This window comes from Peromyscus maniculatus, chromosome 23 (genome assembly GCF_049852395.1).
Source record: "Peromyscus maniculatus bairdii isolate BWxNUB_F1_BW_parent chromosome 23, HU_Pman_BW_mat_3.1, whole genome shotgun sequence".
Classification (NCBI taxonomy): Eukaryota; Metazoa; Chordata; class Mammalia; order Rodentia; family Cricetidae; genus Peromyscus; species Peromyscus maniculatus.
In genome coordinates, this window is record NC_134874.1 from 26,095,400 (window position 1) to 26,113,344 (window position 17,945).

At 54.8% G+C, this 17,945-nt stretch overlaps 1 protein-coding gene across 4 annotated transcripts in view; it reads right to left on the minus strand.

The window, feature by feature from the left end:
• Nucleotides 1–1,179: 1,179 nt before the first annotated feature.
• The window catches only part of Clip2 (CAP-Gly domain containing linker protein 2), a 62,987-nt gene continuing 46,221 nt past the window's right edge, over nt 1,180–17,945 (minus strand). The window contains exons 9-17 of one of the 4 annotated variants that reach the window (XM_042268566.2): nt 16,544–16,648; nt 14,301–15,236; nt 11,470–11,527; nt 9,844–9,927; nt 8,110–8,266; nt 5,761–5,920; nt 4,397–4,582; nt 4,008–4,070; nt 1,180–2,476 (exon numbers count right to left, since the gene is read on the minus strand). In XM_042268566.2, coding sequence (XP_042124500.1) covers nt 2,456–2,476; nt 4,008–4,070; nt 4,397–4,582; nt 5,761–5,920; nt 8,110–8,266; nt 9,844–9,927; nt 11,470–11,527; nt 14,301–15,236; nt 16,544–16,648 — 1,770 coding nt within the window. In that variant the 3' untranslated portion in view covers nt 1,180–2,455. Of the gene's footprint in view, nt 2,621–4,007; nt 4,071–4,396; nt 4,583–5,760; nt 5,921–8,109; nt 8,267–9,843; nt 9,928–11,469; nt 11,528–14,300; nt 15,237–16,543; nt 16,649–17,945 lie in introns of all 4 variants that reach the window. The other 3 variants (XM_006971325.4, XM_042268567.2, XM_006971326.3) reach the window with 3 other exon arrangements.

Sequence of the window (17,945 nt, forward strand, 5' to 3'; positions counted from 1 at the left end):
GATCTCAGCTGAGAAAATGCCCCCAGCAGATTGGCCTGTAGGTAAGTCTGTGGGGCATTTTCTTAATGAATGATACAGGAGGACCTAGCTTACTGGGGACAGTGCCCCTCCTGGGCAGGTAATCCTGGTGTATATAAGAAAGCAGGCTGAGTCGGGCAGTGGTGGCGCACGCCTTTAATCCCAGCACTTGGGAGGCAGAGGTTGGTGGACCTCTGTGAGTTCAAGGCCAGCCTGGTCTACAGAGCGAGATCCAGGACAGGAACCAAAACTACACAGAGAAATCCTGTCTCGAAAAAAAAACAACAAAACAAAACAAAAAAATAAAGACAAGAGCCGGGCGTGGTGGCGCACGCCTTTAATCCCAGCACTTGGGAGGCAGAGGCAGGCGGATCTCTGTGAGTTCGAGGCCAGCCTGGACTACCAAGTGAGCTACAGGAAAGGCGCAAAGCTACGCAGAGAAACCCTGTCTCGAAAAACCAAAAAAAAAAAAAAAAAAAAAAAATAAAGACAAGAAAGAAAGAAGGAAGGAAGTCTGAGCAAACCATGGGGAGCAAGCCAATACGCAGCACCCCTCTATGGCTTCTGCTCCAGTTCCTGTCTCCAGGTTCCTGCCCTGTGTGAGTTCCTGCCCTGACCTCTCAGTGACAGACTGTGATGTGGAACTGTAAACTGAAATTAGCCCTTTCCTCCCCAAGTTGCTCATAGTGTTTTATTACAGCAATAGAAACCTATAACACCCACAGACTTTAAAAAAAATATGCTTCCTGGGCAGTGGTGGCACTCACCTTTAGTCCCACCACTCGGAGGCAGAGCCAGGCGGATCTCTGTGAGTTCGAGGCCAGCCTGGTCTACAGAGCGAGATCCAGGACAGCTAGGGCTGTTACACAGAGAAACAACCACAACAAAAAAAGCATGAGTGTGTGCATGTGCGCCTGTGCGTATGAGTGTGTGCATGAGCATGCAAAGCACACTCAGGTATACATATGGACATGTGGATGCCAGAGGACAAACTCGGGTGTTATTCCTTGGGGACATGGTCCACCTGCTTCAAATCCAGCCCCTCTAAAGCACCCCCACCACCTCCATTGACCCTTTACATCTGAGTAGAAACTAGCTAGCAAAGCTAGGCCCCGGTCCCATCCCCAGGGTGTCCAAGACAGACGCGGGCCACAGCAGGAGTCCTGTACCTCAGTCACAAGCTTTATTGTCCGAACATGGACTCGCCACACTTCCACAATTCCACTGGGGGCGGGGGGCTGGGGGGTGGGGGGGCGGGTTATGGGAGGGGGGATGGCTGAGCCACATCTGGGTGGCCACACCAGGTAGGCTGAGGGGGCCTTCAAAGGCCAGTGCTTGTGGGGAAATGGCTTCTCGCACACCTACCCGGCACAAGCCCACTCCAGGGTGGGGCTCAGCCCCTGCCGGTCCCTACTGTGGGAGCCTTTGGCCGTTAGTCCCCTAATCCGTGAGCCGCTCCATTGTGCTGGAAAAAGCAGTATCTGGCCCTGTAGTTAGAGACCACTAAAGCAGCAATTCTGGGCTCTAGGCTGCTGTCTGGTTAAAAGGCGAGTGCTACCCCAAAGCCAACAGGAAGCAGAGAGGACGGTGGAGGGAGCTAATTCACCTGCCCCCCAACGGGCAAGAGCGTGAGCGACACCTGCTGGCGCCGGGGCGGTGCTCACAGAGGCCACCTGGGCCATCCGTATGACTTACCACAGCCATCACCCACTGGGAAGATTAGGGGCAGGGCCCTCCGTGGGTTGCTGGGGTCTTTGGAGTAACATGGCAGGGCTCCCAGAAATAAAGGAGAACCAGTTCGACTTCTCTCTCGCTCCCCAGCCACCCCCAGCAAAACACCATCTTGGATGCTTGGTTTAAAGAGTTCTGTACCTGTTCTTGCTTGGTTGGCTCCAAGCCCCAAGCCCGGCCTGGCTCGAGGTCAAAGGTGGGAGGAAGGATGTGTGCTCACCTAATACTGTAGCCGTCTGCTCGATGGTTTCCGGGCAGCAGGTGGGAGGTGAGTATGCATACTAGCTTGGTGCTGAGCAAGAAGGAGCCTGTCACCCCCAAACCTTCCCTGGCTAATGAGGCCCACGGGACCTTGTACCAATGTGCACAAGAGGCTGGCACGTGGAGTCAAGAATGCCCTCCCTAGTGTCTGAAGACTGAAGCCCTTCTCAGTGTGAATGCATCCAAGCAGGGGCCCTGCTCCGCCCTTCAGAGGCCTGCAGGGGACCTGGGGACACCAAAGGAAAGGGGGCAGGCAAGTACCCAGGTGCCCCAGACAAGCCTCAGAGCGGCCTGTGATAGCCAAGAGAGGCCCGACTGGATCGCTTCGGCCTCTGCAAATTCCAGAAGCGCCTTGGGACAAGAGAGGTTCTCCGGGGCCAGGCCGAGCTGTACCGCACTCTGTGGAAGGCCGTGTCTGTGGGAGCCTCCTGGTCCGGCAGGGGGTTCAGATGGGAATTGTCCACAGCTGTGAGGACAATACAAACACAGTCTTATCTCTAAGGAGACAGTTCTGGCTCCTGCCTGGAGGTGGTGGAGCTGCTGGGAAGCCTGGCAGGGCTCTGGTGTGAATGGGGCCGGTCCGTGGTGTTCCTTGGGGTCAGTGTTTGTCCTAGAGAGAACAAGGGTTTGATCATCAAGAGTCTTGAAGGACAAATGGACAGATGAGGGAGGGACAAAGGGGAAGAGAGCATGCTGGGTAGAGGGAACAGCATGTGTCAAGGCCCTGTGGCAGGAAAAGCCTGGATTCTATAAGGAGATCCAAGAATCTTTTTGGACAATGGATCTGAAGAAATAAGAAGTAAGCCAGGCAGTGGTGGCACACACCTTTAATCCCAGCACTCAGGAGGCAGAGCCAGGCACATCTCTGTGAGTTTGAGGCCAGCCTGGACTACCAGAGTGAGATCCAGGACAGGCACCAAGCTACACAGAGAAACCCTGTCTCGAAAACAAAACAAAAAAACAGACTCCAAACCTCAGTCTCCACATCTGGAAGTTATGATGACTATGGTTACAAGGTTGCAGGAAAAACAAACCGTCATATGGTCTAGATAACAGTTCCCAGGGTGGCGGCTACTCTGCCAACCCAACCCTGCCCACAGCTACTTGGCTAGGGACAGCCTTCAAGGTCCTTGTTCAAAGCCACACGGAACAGCTGGAAGGTCAAGGAGCACGCTGAGTTTGTCTTCACTCCAGCTTCACCTGCCTGGGTCACACAGCTAGCTGGGGACACGGATGCTCCTTAGACCATGTGCTAAGTCCCTCATGGGTGTTTGCAATGATCTGGGTGGATGCTGGGGGAAAGGTGGGAACCTGGGGCACTTTGTCTCCCAAAACCAAGGGCTGGGGTGTGGCTCAGTGGTAGAGCAACTGCCTAGAATCCTCCAGTGAGGGGCTGGAGTGTGGCTCAGTGGTGGAGCCCCTGCCTAGAATCCCCCAGTGAGGGGCTGGAGTGTGGCTCAGTGGTGGAGCCCCTGCCTAGAATCTCCCAGTGAGGGGCTGGGGTGTGGCTCAGTGGTAGAGCCCCTGCCTAGAATCCCCCAGTGAGGGGCTGGGGTATGGCTCAGTGGTAGAGCACCTGCCTAGAATCCCCCAGTGAGGGGCTGGGGTGTGGCTCAGTGGTAGAGCCCCTGCCTAGAATCCCCTAGTGAGGGGCTGGGGGTGTGACTCAGTGGTAGAGCCCCGGCCTAGAATCCCCCAGTGAGGGGCTGGGGTGTGGCTCAGTGGTAGAGCCCCTGCCTAGAATCCCTCAGTGAGGGGCTGAGGTCATGGTCAATGCTAAGGCCCTGGGTTCCATTCCCAGAACCACAGGAAAAACAAAAACCCAAAAAAGAAAAGCAGGACCATTCCTGGATGGTGTAGACTAGTACTAGAATCTTCCTAAGCAAGCAACCCAACCCCCGCTGTTACAGGACACAAACCACACACAAAGCATTCACGTCCCTTTGTATACTTAGTGACTTCGGAGGCTTTTCTCAGAGGCCTGCTGGCGCGCTTACCTCCTGTTTGTGGGCCTTGTCTGGCTGGTGGATGCCGTTGGCAGAACTGGAATTGCCCATGGTCTGTGAGGGATGGGGAGGGGAGGAGCCGCTGAGCAGGCGGCCAGGATGCAGTTCCACAGGTAACCACAAGGGGGGAGCGGTGTTCCCAAGGGGACCGGCCAGGCTCAGAACCCCATAAGCCTTTTAGATGGGGTTTCCCAGGACGACACTGCTTGCTTCCTTTTCAGACTGGGGTCCCCAGGAGGGAGCTGCCTCCCGTTTGGGGCTGGGGTTCCAGGACTCGGCCCCCCAGGATGGAGCTGCCTCCCGTTTGGGGCATGGGGTTCCCGGAATCGGCCACCCTCCTCTTGATGGGGGTTCCCGAGGCTGCAGCCCCGCCTGCTCACCGGAGTCCTGTCTGAGCATCCTCGGAGCGCCTCCACCAGCCTCTCCACCTGCTGGGCCTGGTCCAGCGCGTCCCGCAGGGCATCCTCCGTGCTCACCAGCTGGTGCTGCAACCGCAGCAGCTCGGGCGCCGAGGCCGGGTCAATGAGGGAGTACCGCCTCTGCTCCGACAGGGACTTCTCCTTGTCCTGGACGGGTGGAGGCGTGGGCGTGTGTGTGACCTGCCTGTGTGGCTGCTAACCGGGAACTCCTCAGGCCCCACCTCCCTTCTGGACTTTACAAGGACCCCGCCCCCCCCCGCCCCCAAGACTTCCCGTTACCACTTCTCCGAGCCCCAGAATTTAAGACCTCCCTCCCCAGTCTCACCTGAGTCCTTCTCATCCCACTAAGCCACAGAGTCCACAGCGACAATACAGTGACGCCCAGGATTCCTCTCTCACTCCCAAGTCCATGTCACATTCCTCCTATCTGTCCCCGGGCTCCTTATGAGTGTCTCCTCTCTCCCCACCACGACATATGATGGTCAGTGTCCACACACTCCACGAAGCCCTCCCACCGAAGCATCCCAAGATGCACCCGGCCGGGCTAGCCTGCTCACTCCTCACGCTCCACCCTGGGACTCCCGGCCAAGCTCCAGGCAAATCTCACTCCGGGCCAAGCTCCAGGACCCATGCTCTTCATATGGCTTCCAGCTTTTCACTACGTTCTTCCCAGCACAGGGCTGGTCCATCAGCCTGGGAGCCCCAGGGTACAAATACAAACTCCCCCTACCTGTATGTACCCCACATGGCTCTGGAAAGCCCAGCAGCACAGGACCTGGTTTCCTCCTGTAGCACAGAGCTGCACAGGCCAAACGTGGACGTGTGTGTGTGTGTGTGTGTGTGTGTGTGTGTGTGTGTGCGCGCGCGCCAGCACCTGGCCAGGCCAGACACAGGACCAGAATGCTAACAGGGCAGCTGGACCCAATAACCACCATACCTAGGACCAGGTATGAAACTAGATGGAGTCCATATGCCTAACGAGATCTTTATTACAGAGTCTCATGTAGTCCAGGCTGGCCCCACTCACCGCTGAACAAGGAGCCCAGCTCCCGGCTTCTGGTTGGTTACCTCCCTGCATGGATTTTTTTTTTTACCCTCCACACATGACTGATTTTTGCGCTTTCGGCTCTGGTCAGACCAGGCTGTGTGTGTCGGTGTAGGGGCATCTCTGGTCTAAAAAGGGGGGTCCTGGGGCCCCTCCAACGGCTCCGTGCTTGAGATCCTGGAGTTCCTGGATTTTCAGCCCCCTCTGTGACCTCCTGGGCCTGGCAGCAGGCTAGCCGCGGAACCCCTTACCCTGAGCCCCACCCCTGGCCTCCACGTACCAGCCCTGTCAGCTTTTCACGCAGGCCCCGGATGTCGTCCTTCAACTTCTGTTCCTTTATCCGCCATTCGGCCTTGTGCACCTCACGGCTCAGGTCTCTCTCGGGCCCTGGGGAGTGGCGGTTGGCTTCCAGCAGCAACACTCTCAGCTCATTCAGACTCCTGGGGTGGGGCGGACAGTCAAGAGAAGCGAGGGGGGGGGGGGGCCATCAACCCTGCATCTCACCCCCACCATGCAGTAGGAGCCAGGTGCCTATGACCCGTGACCACCCATGACCACCAGGGGGCGCCAGCCACAAGGCAATGGAGCACCAGAGACCCGCTGGAAAGAAGAGGGGTGAGTCGGCCACACCCAAGAGGAACAGCATTTGGGTGTAGGATGATCAGGAGCACTTGGCTGTACTTAAGAGTTTCGTTTGTTTGTTTGTTTTTTTTAAAGATTTACTTATTTGTGTTTTATGTGTAAGGGTGTTTGGTCTTCGTGCGTGTCTGTGGACCATGTGCACACTTTCCCGGGGCCAGAAGATGATGTTGGATCCCCTGGAACTGCAGCGATAGATGTTTGTGAGCCACCATGTAGGCACTGGGAATCAAACTGGTATCATCTGGAAGAGCAGCCACCTCCCTGGTCTCAGATTTTATTTTATTTTGGTGGTTGTTTTTTTTTTTTGGTTTTTCGAGACAGGGTTTCTCTGTGTAGTTTTGCGCCGTTCCTGGAACTCACTCTGTAGACCAGGCTGGCCTTGAACTCACAGAGATCCGCCTGGCTCTGCCTCCCGAGTGCTGGGACTAAAGGCGTGCGCCACCACCGCCTGGCAATTTTTTTCCGTTTTGTTTTGAGACAGGGTTTCATGGAGCGTGGGCTGGCCTCCAACTCTATGTAGCACCTCAAATTCCTGACCCTCCTGCCTCCCCCTCCCAAGTCTGATGATTACAGTCACAGGCATTATGTCTGGTGTACGTGGTGCGGGGTGTGGAATTCAGGGTGTCGTGGATGCCAGTCAGGCTCTCTACCCACGGAGCCACATCCCTCAGCCCCACGGTAATCTCTCGAATACTGGGATCACCGGCGCGCACCGCTGGGCTGGACTATCCGTCTGGGTTTAGGAATAAAATGAGAGAAGTATTTCAAAGGCAGAGGGGGGCTGGGGAGCTGGCTCAGGGGGTAAAGGCGCTTGCCGCTAAGTCTGAGGACACGAGTTCAACCCCTGTGGCCCTTACGGTGAAAGAGAACTGGGTCCTGCAAGCTGTCCTCTGGACTTCACACATTCTGTGTCCCACACAACCTCTCATTGAAAACCATTTGCTGCTGCTCACGTTAGATGAGCTGGGCATGGCTCACCCCAAAAACCTAACACGGGGAAGCTGAGGCCGGAGGACTAGGGGGTTCAAGGCAAGCCTAGGGTATGCAGAGAGGCCTTATCTGAAGAAAAAAGCTGGGGCTGGAGAAATGGCTCAGTGGTTAGGAACACTGGACCTCTTTCAGAGGTCCTGAGTTCGAGTCTCAGTTCCATCTGTAACCCCAGATCCAGGGGGTCTCATGCCCCCCTTCCAGCTTCCACAGGCACCTGTATACACATGGTGCACCTTCAGGCACACACACCTGAAATTATAAATAAGCAAATCCTTAAAAAGAAAAAAAAGGGGTTGGGGATTTAGCTCAGTGGTAGAGCGCTTGCCTAGCAAGCACAAGGCCCTGGGTTCGGTCCTCAGCTCTGGGGAAAAAAAAAAAAAGAAAGAAAGGGAAAAAAAAAAAAGCCCCACAAAAGTTCTGAGTAAACTTAATTATTTTTACAAGTGGCAAGATATCCCTAAGACCACAATGTGAGGGCGGCACTCATCTTTCTCAAATGCGCTGCTTGGAGAGCTGTTAGGGACTCTGAGGGGCTGGAGAGATGGTTCAGGGGTTAAGAGCACTTATTGCTCTTTCAGAAGAGCCAAGCTGCGTTCCCAGCACCCACGTGGCAGCTCACAACCATCTGTATCTCAAATTCCTGGGGATCGGATGTCCTCTTCTGACCTCCGTGAGCACCAGGCACACACGAGGTACCCAGATTTACATGCAGGCAAAACACTCATATACCTAAAATAAATACATCTAAGAAGATTAAAAAGAAGCCAGGCGGTGGTGGCGCACGCCTTTGATCCCAGCACTCGGGAGGCAGAGGCAGGCGGATCTCTGTGAGTTCGAGGCCAGCCTGGTCTACAGAGTGAGTTCCAGGACAGCCAGGGCTGTACAGAGAAACTCTTGTCTCAAAAAATAAAAACAAAACAAAACAAATGATTAAGAAGAAGGAAGGAAAAAAAAAGGACGCGGCAGCCTCACCGGAGCTGAGCCCTGAACCACTCACCGCTCCTTCCGTAGCAACTCCTGGCTAATGTGGACCAGCTGGCCCGAGGCATCATGCGTCTTCCGAGACACAGCCTCCAGCTCCGCCTCCAGACGCCTCTTTTCCTTCAGGACTGAATCCATCTTCTTCTCTCCTGATTTGCACTTGTTCTCCAGGGCTGGGGGAAGCCACAAAGAGAGTTCAGACACAAACGGGAACTGGGGGTATGGCTCAGTGGGTAGAGTGCTGGCCCAGCAAATCGGAGGCCCTGGGTTTGATTCTCAGCACCCTGGGAGACCCCCCCCATCTCAAACACCAATGAGAGGCTCATCTAGTCAGGATGATGGGGGGATGATTGTTACCCTAAGGGGCAGGCGGTGCGATAAGCATTGTGCAAAGGTCTGTAACTCCAACACCAGGGAGACTGAGGCAGGAGGATCACTATGAACTCAAAGTCACAGTGGTGACAGAGACCCTGTCCCCAACAACAACAACAACAAAGAGTCGAGGCCTAGCATGCATTTCGCCCTGGGCTCCATCCCCAGCACCACTTAAACCAGGCATGGAAGTTCACACCCGTCCTCCCAGCACTTGGGAGGCAGAAGGAGGGTTACAAGTTCAAGGTCATCCTCAGCTATGTTGGGAATTCAACAGAGCTCAAAACACGCCTCAAAAGGGAAGAAGGGGAAGGTAGTGTCTGAGTTAGTACTGACTGTCAACTGGACACAGCCTAGCGTGGACTGAAGAGAACTGTAACTGAGGAACTGCCTTTATCAGGCTGCTCTGTGGGTTTGCGGACCCAGCCCACTGTGGGCGGCACCATTCCCTAGACAGGTGGTCCTGGGCCGTACCACAAAGCTCATAACACACAAGGCGTCTACCACGCCAGCGAGCAACTTTCCCTGTGGTTTCTGCTTCAAGCTCCCGCTTGAGTTTCTGCCCTGACTTCCTTCAGTGATGGGCTGTGACCCGGAAGCGCAAGCCCAGCTCTATCAAGCCAGCAACCCTGGCTCTCTGGGATGGGGATGCATGACAGGTCACTGTGGCTGTTTTTTTTTTATCCAGACAAGGAAAAAAACTGAAGCTAAGTCTTCACTTTTGGCCCTGGGAGAGTCAAGAGCTCACTGACCTTTCTCATGACCCCTGAGGCCAGGTAAATGTAACCAGGACTGGAAGAAAAGGAGGATGGGGGAGATCCCTCGGGGGTGGGGAGGGGTGTTCCTAGGGCAATGCCAAAGGCACTTTGAACCAGTGAGTCCCACAGTCACCAATTCCAGCCTTCCTGCCTCTCCCAGGCTCTCTTTGCATACTCTGCTTTCCGAGGTGGTCCAGATTCTATATTCTATTTCTTTTACAAGAATGTAAATGTCTTATGTAGCCCAGGCTGGCCCCAACATTTCAACGCCGCCTTGAACTTCCTGATCCTCCTGTCTCTGCCTCCTGAGTGCTGGGATTACTGGTGTGCAGCGCCACGCAGGGATCCCTGCAGCCCAGCCCATCTCTCCCGGGGACCAGGGGCTGCATGGAAGAGGCCCGTGAGAAACTCAAGTCTTCAAGATGGCCACGCAGAGAACTTGGTGGGATCGAGCGAGGGGCATGGACTCAGTTGGCTCTGGGGAGAAGGCAGCGCCTCCGCATCATCTGATCACTCGGTAGAGCCCAGGATAGCTCTCAAGCAGGTAGACCAGCCCAGCTGGAGCTGCAGAGCCAGCCTCCACCAACCCCCAACCTCTGGCCCTAGGGAGGGAGACTTACCACTTACTTGGGCCCTGAGCATGTCCATCTGGGATGTCAAGGCTGTCACCTCTTTGTCCCTCTTGTTCAGTTTGTCCTGCAGGCCTAGGAGAGGAAGAGAAGACAGGGGACCCATGAGCACCCCAGGCCCAGTAATGTAAGGAGTGACCCTCCTGGGGGCATCCTAAAAGGGGTCACACCCAGCCTCTCTGTCAAAGATCTTTGACAGAGGAAGATGGCCCCATAGTGTGTGGTTCACAAAACATGAGTCTCTATCTCCTTGGCTTCCCCAAGCAAAAGAAGTCGAAACAATGAAATAAAGATGGCGGCCTCAGAACCATCAAGGCGTTCCTGCTTTGGATTGCTTCCCAAACCCACCAGGAAGATGCTTCGAAGCCTGTGGATGGTTCTCAAGTTAGCTTATCACCTGTCTCTTGCACATAGCCCAGGCTGGCCACAAATGTGTCAGATAGCCAAGGATAACCTTGAACTTCTGATCCTTCTGCTTCTACTTCTATAGGACCAGACATGCATCACCATGCCCAGGTTTATGTGGTTGGTGGGGGCGGAACCAGGGCTTCTCCCAGGCCAGGCAAGCACCCCACTAAGCCACATCCTCGGCCCCAACATATACCTACTTTTCTTGAAATACCATCTTGATATGTAGCCCAGGCTAGACTTGATCTCATGGGAAGCCTATCTCACATAATTATTTTTTTGAGACAGGGTCTCCATATGTAGCCCTGGGTAGCCTTGAACTCATGGTAATTTTGCCTCAGCCTCCCTAGTGCTGGGATTATAAATGCATGCCACCATGCCTGGCTGGCTTATGTCTACTTTTTAAAAATAAGGTAAAAAAAACCAAACAAGTTACAAGAGCCAGCAGTAGGTAGAGAGGCTTCTGTCATCTGTAATTCCATCTTACTCCACACTCCATTTTCTAGAGCCAACCATTACCAAGGTAAGAGCTGTTCACCACTTGGAGACCAAAGCTCCTGCAATTTGCAATTTTAACACACATCCTCTAGTTCCCCATGTCTATAAATATCCCAGACAGGAAAGGTGGTCCTTCAGTTTTTTGTTTGTTTGTTTGTTTGTTTGAGACGGGGTTTCTCTATGTAGTTTTGGTGCCTGTCCTGGATCTCACTCTGTAGCCCAGGCTGGCCTCGAACTCACAGAGATCCACCTGCCTCTGCCTCCTGAGGGCTGGGATTAAAGGCGTGCGCCACCACCGCCCAGCGGCCCTTCGGTTTTTAATTGTTTACAAATTCCACTTATTTATGGTTGTGTAGATGTGTGCGGGGATGTGCCACAGCTTGTGGGTGGAGCAGCCTGTAGGTCAGAGGGCAACCTGCAGAAATCGAGTCTCTCCCTAACCATGTGCCAGCCGGGGTATGGAACTTAACCCCTCAGGCTTGGCCGCAAGTGTCTTTACCTGCAGGGCCGCCTCACGGGCCCACGGGAAGGTGGTTTGTGAGACTCTGAGATGCCTGCTCCTTCCCTGATTCTGTGACATCCTCCCCCGAGGGGTGGCTTCACACATCACGTGCCTCAATGAGGAGCTGGTGACAGACCTCGTGACTCAGCTCCAAGGCCACCCCCAGCTATCTTTCCACAAAGCCCGGGCTCCTACCCGAGGCTACTCACCCTCCACAGTCTCCTTCATCCGAATCTTCTCCTCAGAAAGGTCATTGGGCTCGATCACCTGAAAGGACAGTCCTGTAAGAGGACACACCTGCCACCCTACCCAGGCCAACTTATACCTCAACCTGGGGATGCAGGGACCCAATATGCCAGCAGGGGGTGCAGACACAGCTGGACTCTTCTGATTAAAGAGAAGCCTAGAAGCTCCCTCAAAGGATTCCCCTGCAGCCCCTGAAACACTATTTTGGGGAGTAAGGAAAAAGGATGGACCTTAGGGCTTCTCCATATTAGGCAGATGCTCTAGGCCATGCTCTTAGCCCCTCACTGGGGGATTCTAGGCAGGTGCTCTGCCACTGAGTCACACCCCAGCCCCTCACTGGGGGATTCTAGGCAGGTGCTCTGCCACTGAGTCACACCCCAGCCCCTCACTGGGGGATTCTAGGCAGGTGCTCTGCCACTGAGTCACACCCCAGCCCCTCACTGGGGGATTCTAGGCAGGGGCTCTACCACTGAGCCACACCCCAGCCCCTCACTGGGGGATTCTAAGCAGGGGCTCTACCACTGAGCCACACCCCAGCCCCTCACTGGGGGATTCTAGGCAGGTGCTCTACCACTGAGCCACACCCCAGCCCTTTTTAATATTTCATTTTCACCGCTGACTCATTAGGTCATATAAACCAGCTTTCAACTCACTCTGCACCCTCAAGCTTGTGATCCTCCGACCTCAGCCTCCTCAGTGGCTAGAATTATGGTACTGTATCACCAGGTCTGGTTTGAATATCTCCTTGACTAAAAATGTCTATTACTTTAAGTTGGTGTCTCTTTTCTCGAGAGCTGCCTTGGGAATCTTTCCAATCGTTTCCAGGAAACTGGTCTTGCTGCTCTAATCATAAAACAAACACTGAATGTATACAGCAGAGCCCAGGGCCAGCTCCCCTATGGACTTCCTTAACCTGCTTTCTTCCAATACTTATTTAATAGTAAACTCAGAAGCCAAGGAAGAAACAGCTGACTGAAAAAGACAAATTGAGGATCTGGGTAGACGACTCAGTTGGTAAAGTACTTGCCTTGAATTCAGTAGGGCTTGAGTTTGGGCCCCAGAACCCACATTAAAAAAAAGCTAGGCTGGGCAGTGGTGGTGCACGCCTTTTATCCCAGCACTTGGAAGGCAGAGCCAGGTGGATCTCCGTGAGTTCGAGGCCAGCCTGGTCTACAGAGTAAGATCCAGGACAGGCACCAAAACTACACAGAGAAACCTTGTCTCAAAAAACAAACAAAAAACCCCAAACAAACAAAACCCAAAAGGCTGGGCACAGCCAGGTGTGGTGGCATACATACACCTTTAATCCTATCCCTGGGAAGTAGAAACCAGATGGTGCTGGGTGGCCAGCCAGCCAGCCTAGCCTACCTCAGGTGCTCCAAGCCAGTTAAATGTGTCAAAAAACAAAGTAGATGGTACCCGAGGCTGACCCCTAGCCACCACACATGTGCATCCCATGCACACCTATCAGCAAGGTGTGCATGGGATGGTGGCTCGAATCTGGAATCTTAGCACTTGAGAGGTAAAGGCAAGAGGATCAGAAATGTAGGGCTATCCTCAGCTACAGAGTGAGTTGGAGGCTAGCCTGAGACCCTATCTTAGATAAACAAACAAATAAGAAATGTCTCTTTCTGGGAGAAAGGCTACAGACAACTGATTCCCTAAACAGTGCGCTGCAGAGAGAGACTGTGCATGGATTAAACAGTTAGGCCTTTAGCTGGTCCCTCATAAATTTTAAGTGAGATATTAGAGGCTGGAGACATGGTTCAGAAGTTAAGAGTGTATACAGCCCTTGCAGAGGACTTGAGTGCAGTTCCCAGCACCTGAGTTAGGGGGCTCACGGCCACCTGAACTCCAGCTCCAGGGGATCTGAAGCCTCTGGCCTCCATGGGCATCGGTACTCAACATGTGCATACCCACACAGAATTAAACACAATAAATCCTGCAATGGACCAAGGCAGGGCTCAGCTGATGTGAGGCTCAGAGCCAGTTAAAGCATCCTTCCTGGGCCCGCTGGAGTGGACATGGTCCTCCATACGCCTTGACCTCCCCCAAGGACAAACAGGGCATGCTTAGTTGGAGCAAGGATACGATAGCTGAGCATCTGGATTTAGAACAAACTAGGTCATGGTGGCTGCGGCCTCTCCGGAAGAAAGAGACATCTTTGAGTCCCTGGGTAGGTGTCAGATGAGACAAGGGCCTGGGAGGGCCAGAGCTTCCTTCTGCATGTGTGCCCACTTTGGGGGTGACACCTGAGTACTGGGTACCAGAAGGGCAACAGGAGACACTGGGCAGCCCGTTCAATAGACCAAGCATGTTTGCTTTGTCATGCTGGTGATGGGACCCAGGACATAAGTGAGGACTTATGCTAGGCTAGTGTTCTATCACCGAGCCACGCAAGTGCTCGGCCACTGAGCCACATCCTTGGCCCATTTTTTTTTTTTTTTTTAATTAACTTTGAAACAGAATCTAAGTTGCTGAGCCTGGCCTTGAACTTGCAATAATCCTCCAATTCTCAGCCCTCCAGTCTAAACCAATCAGGGTTCAGGGGCTGGCAAAATGGTGCTTTGCCGGTTGGCTCTCAGAGCCTGTCTATGAAGGACCAGGCAGGGTCAGTTCAGACCGCGCTGGTCCCAATGATCACCATGACTCTGAGGGAGATGGAAGCGTCTCCTCGGAGCCCCCTTTGGCTAGCTCCAGGCAACTTGTAGGAAAACGTTCCCCCGCCTGGCACACAGAGGCCACCCCCTCCTAGCCCCCCCCCCCCCAGCCGGGCCCCACAGGAGCCGCCTACATGGCTGTGCTGGGCTGAGCACAGGGACTCGGCGGCCTGGAGTCTATTCTCGGCAACCAGAAGCTTTTCCCGCAGCCGCTCTGCCTCCTGCCTGCTCTGGGCTTCCGCCCTCTGCAGCACCTCATAATCCAACATCTTCTTCTCGGCCAGTGAGATCTGCTCTTTGAGGAACTCGATGGCCTGCGCCTGGCCACGGTACTCGACATCCAGTCCCTCCAGCTCCTGCACGCGCAGCTGGGCGTCGCGACACTGGTCCTGTGCTTCCTGGAGCTCCAGGCGGTGCTGGCTGGCCTGCTCCTCCAGCTGTGCCCTCCAGTGTTGCTGCAGCCCCGCCAGCTCCTCCTGGGCCTCCTGCAGCTTCTGCCGCAGGCCCTCCTTCTCCTTCCCGTGCATGGCTGTCTCCAAGTCGTGCTTGGCCTGCAGGTTGCCCAGCTCCAGCTGGTGCTCCATCTTGATGCCCTCCACCAGGGCCTTTAGCTCTCCGATCTCCTTCTGCTGGGCGCCCGGGCCGGAGTTGAGCGTGGCTTTCAGGTCCTCCAGGGACTTCTGGTGATCGGAGGCCAGCGAGTCCAGCTTGGATTTCCAGTTGTCCATGAGTCCCATGTTCTCGCTGGTGGCCTGCTGGACCTTGGCCTTGAGGTCCGCCACCTCCTGCGCGTACTTCTCGTTGGCCGCCCGGAGCTTGTCCACCTCGGCCTGGTAGGTCTTGAGCATCTTCTCATACTTGTCCTGCAGCAGGGTGCTGTCCCGCTGGTGCTCCTTGCTGGCCGACAGCAGCCGCTCTCGCAGCCGCAGGGTCTCTGCGGCCTCCGGGTGGTCCTGGGGTGGCGGGCCCGACTGGAGGAGACAGTGCTGCAGCTCTTCAATCTCGCCGCGCCGCAGGCTCAGCTCCTCTTCTAGCTGCAGCACCCGAGACTTCTCGGCCACCGTGGTTAGCTAGCGTGAGAGAGAGAGAGAGGGAGACAGGTCAGTGGTCAAGGCTGAAGGCAAGGGGGACACACCTGATGGGGGGGCAGTCAGATGATGGGAAGGTGCTTATCTCTATAGCTAGGGAGTTGGCTTTTCTCGGGGACCCTAGTGTACCCCAAATGATAGGGTAAACCACATGTCCTTGTTGCTCAGGTGGACTTAGAACCCATCGGTGCATGAGAGAAGTTTCAGTTCAGGACTTTCTAGACGCTAACGCTCTATGTGCATGCCTATCTCGGCAATCCTCCTGCCTCAGCTTCCCAAGTGCTGGGGTTCCGGGCACGCGCCACCATGCCCAGCTGGATAAACTTGTTCTGACCTGCAGTCTGGCTGAGCCCGTCTAGAGGGCACTAACCCAGCTAGCGAGGTTCCTGCACATGGCATTCTGGCACACACAGTGCAATACGATGATCACCAGGCAATGGCCGGTGTGCACGTGAACCCCTGTGTCTCCAGACACGCACGCGCCCTGCGGTGCTGTGGCCAACTGTGCAGACACTGCGCCCTTGCCTCAAGCCCCCGTCTGTCTGCAGGTGGTTCTCCTGATCAATGCTTGCTGCTTGGTCAAACTCTGCCCAGCAGAAACACAGCTGGACCGGCCAGCTATCTGGACATACGGACGGGACATGTACAATAGGTGTGGAGGGGCCGGCTGGGCCTGGAGTGCGGAACACAGAACCGCACCCTAGGATTGACCCGACCATTCTCCCAAATGCAGCCTCTCGGGGCCTCCCTGACACACGGTATGGCTATGTTCAGACTCGGAGACGGACATAGTCTCGTCCTTTGGGGATACCCCAGCGTGTGAAAAGGCCCCCCTCCTGAGCCCCAGGTCCTCCAGGCTGGCCCTCTACTGGCCACCCTAAGACTCTCTAGGCTAGAGGCCCCTGGCTCTGCATTCCTGTTCTCCGACCTCAGCAGCACGGACAAAGGAAGCCGGTGTCCACCCGAGACCACCAACACCACTCCCAGGAGGCTTCTCTGTGGCCATGCACAGGAAGGGGGCCCAGGGGAAGGTCTCAAAGAGACGCCTCAGCTCAAGGAGCCGTGAGCTCGGCAGCAACCCAGAGGACCAACACCCCGTCCACCATTTGGCCCACAGTGAGCCTGACCGGAAATCTCCACTTCCCTCCCGGAGGGGAGCAGGGGGAGGAAATTCTAGAAAGTGAGAGCAGCCATCGGGATGGCTGAGGAAATGATAAAAAGCAAAGGGCGGGGTATCGAGGGGCCGAGGGGCCGGCCAGGTGGGGTGGCAGCAGCCGGCGCGGTTTTACCCTGTTATCCGCTAATTCTCTGAGCAGCCGCTCGGCCTGCGCCTTCTCCAAAAGCAGACTCTGTTCCAACTCCCCAATGCGTGCGTGCTCCAGCTGGGTCTGGGTCTGCTCCACCCAGGGGGGAGAGGGGATGGCGGGGGCGGACAAGGAAGGCAGGGGTGTGGGGGAGAGGGCACGGGGAACAGGAAGCCGGAGAAAGAGAGAAAGGGAGCGAGAAAGAAACAGAGAAAGAAAGAGAGAGAGAGAGGAGGCGTCATCTTCAGCGAACAAGACCGTGAAAACAGATCAATGAGCCGGAATCGGCTTGGGGGGAAGAGAGAGAGGGTCTCAGAAGTGGGGTGCGTGGGGGGCTGGGTGCCCTCCCCTCATTGTGACCTAGCTGTGAGTATATTCAAGGCAGAGGAGGCTGTGGGAACCAGCCCTTGCCAGCCTCTGGTAATGTGGTGGCCATGGCTACCCCAGTTTCTTCCCAAACTGTTTTTTTTTTTTTTTTAATTGTTTTGAGACAGGATTTCTCTGTGTGGCTTTGGAGCCTGTCCTGAAACTCACTCGGTAGCCCAGGCTGGCCTCGAACTTACAGAGAACCGCACCCTAGGACTGACCTCTGCCTCCCGAGTGCTGGGATTAAAGGCGTGCGCCGCCACCTCCCGGCTCTTCCAATTACTTTTAAGTCCAGCCTTTTTCTGCTGCTGCTCTGGGAGCCTGTGGGCTTCTTTAAGGGTCTTTTTGTTTGTTTTTTGAGACAGGCTTCCTCATGCTGGAGAGATGGCCCAGCAGTAAGAGCACCAACTACTTTTCCAGAGGACCTGGGTTCAGTTCCCAGCTCCCACATGGCAGCTCACAACTGTTTGTGATGCCAGATTCAGGGGATGTGACAAACCATGGCAAAACACCAGTGCATATTTAAATACATTTAAAAAAGAGAGAGAGAGATAGTTTCTCTGAGTAACAGTCCTGACAGTTTTTGTAGGAACTTGCTTTGTAGCCCAGGCTGGCCTCAAACTCACAGAGCTCCGTCTGCCTCTGCCTCCTGAGTGCTGAGATCAAAGGCGTGCGCCACCATGCCCAGCTTTTCACTCTCTCCCTCTCTCTCTTTTTTTTTTTTAACTTATTTAAGAATGAGCGTTTTATCTGCATGTACAACTTCATGCCAGAAGAGGGCATCAGATAGATGGTTGTGAGCCACCATGTGGGGCTGGGAATTGAACTCAGGACCTCTGGAAGAGCAGCCAGTGCTCTTAACCTCTGAGCCATCTCTCCAGCCCCTCTCTTTTTTGCTAATAACATTTTATTAATTCATTGTGCATGTGTGTATGTTTGTGTTTGTGCACGTGTGTGTGTGCACATGTATGTGTGTGTGTGTTTGTGCGTGCACTCGGGCACACACGCCACAGTGCACATG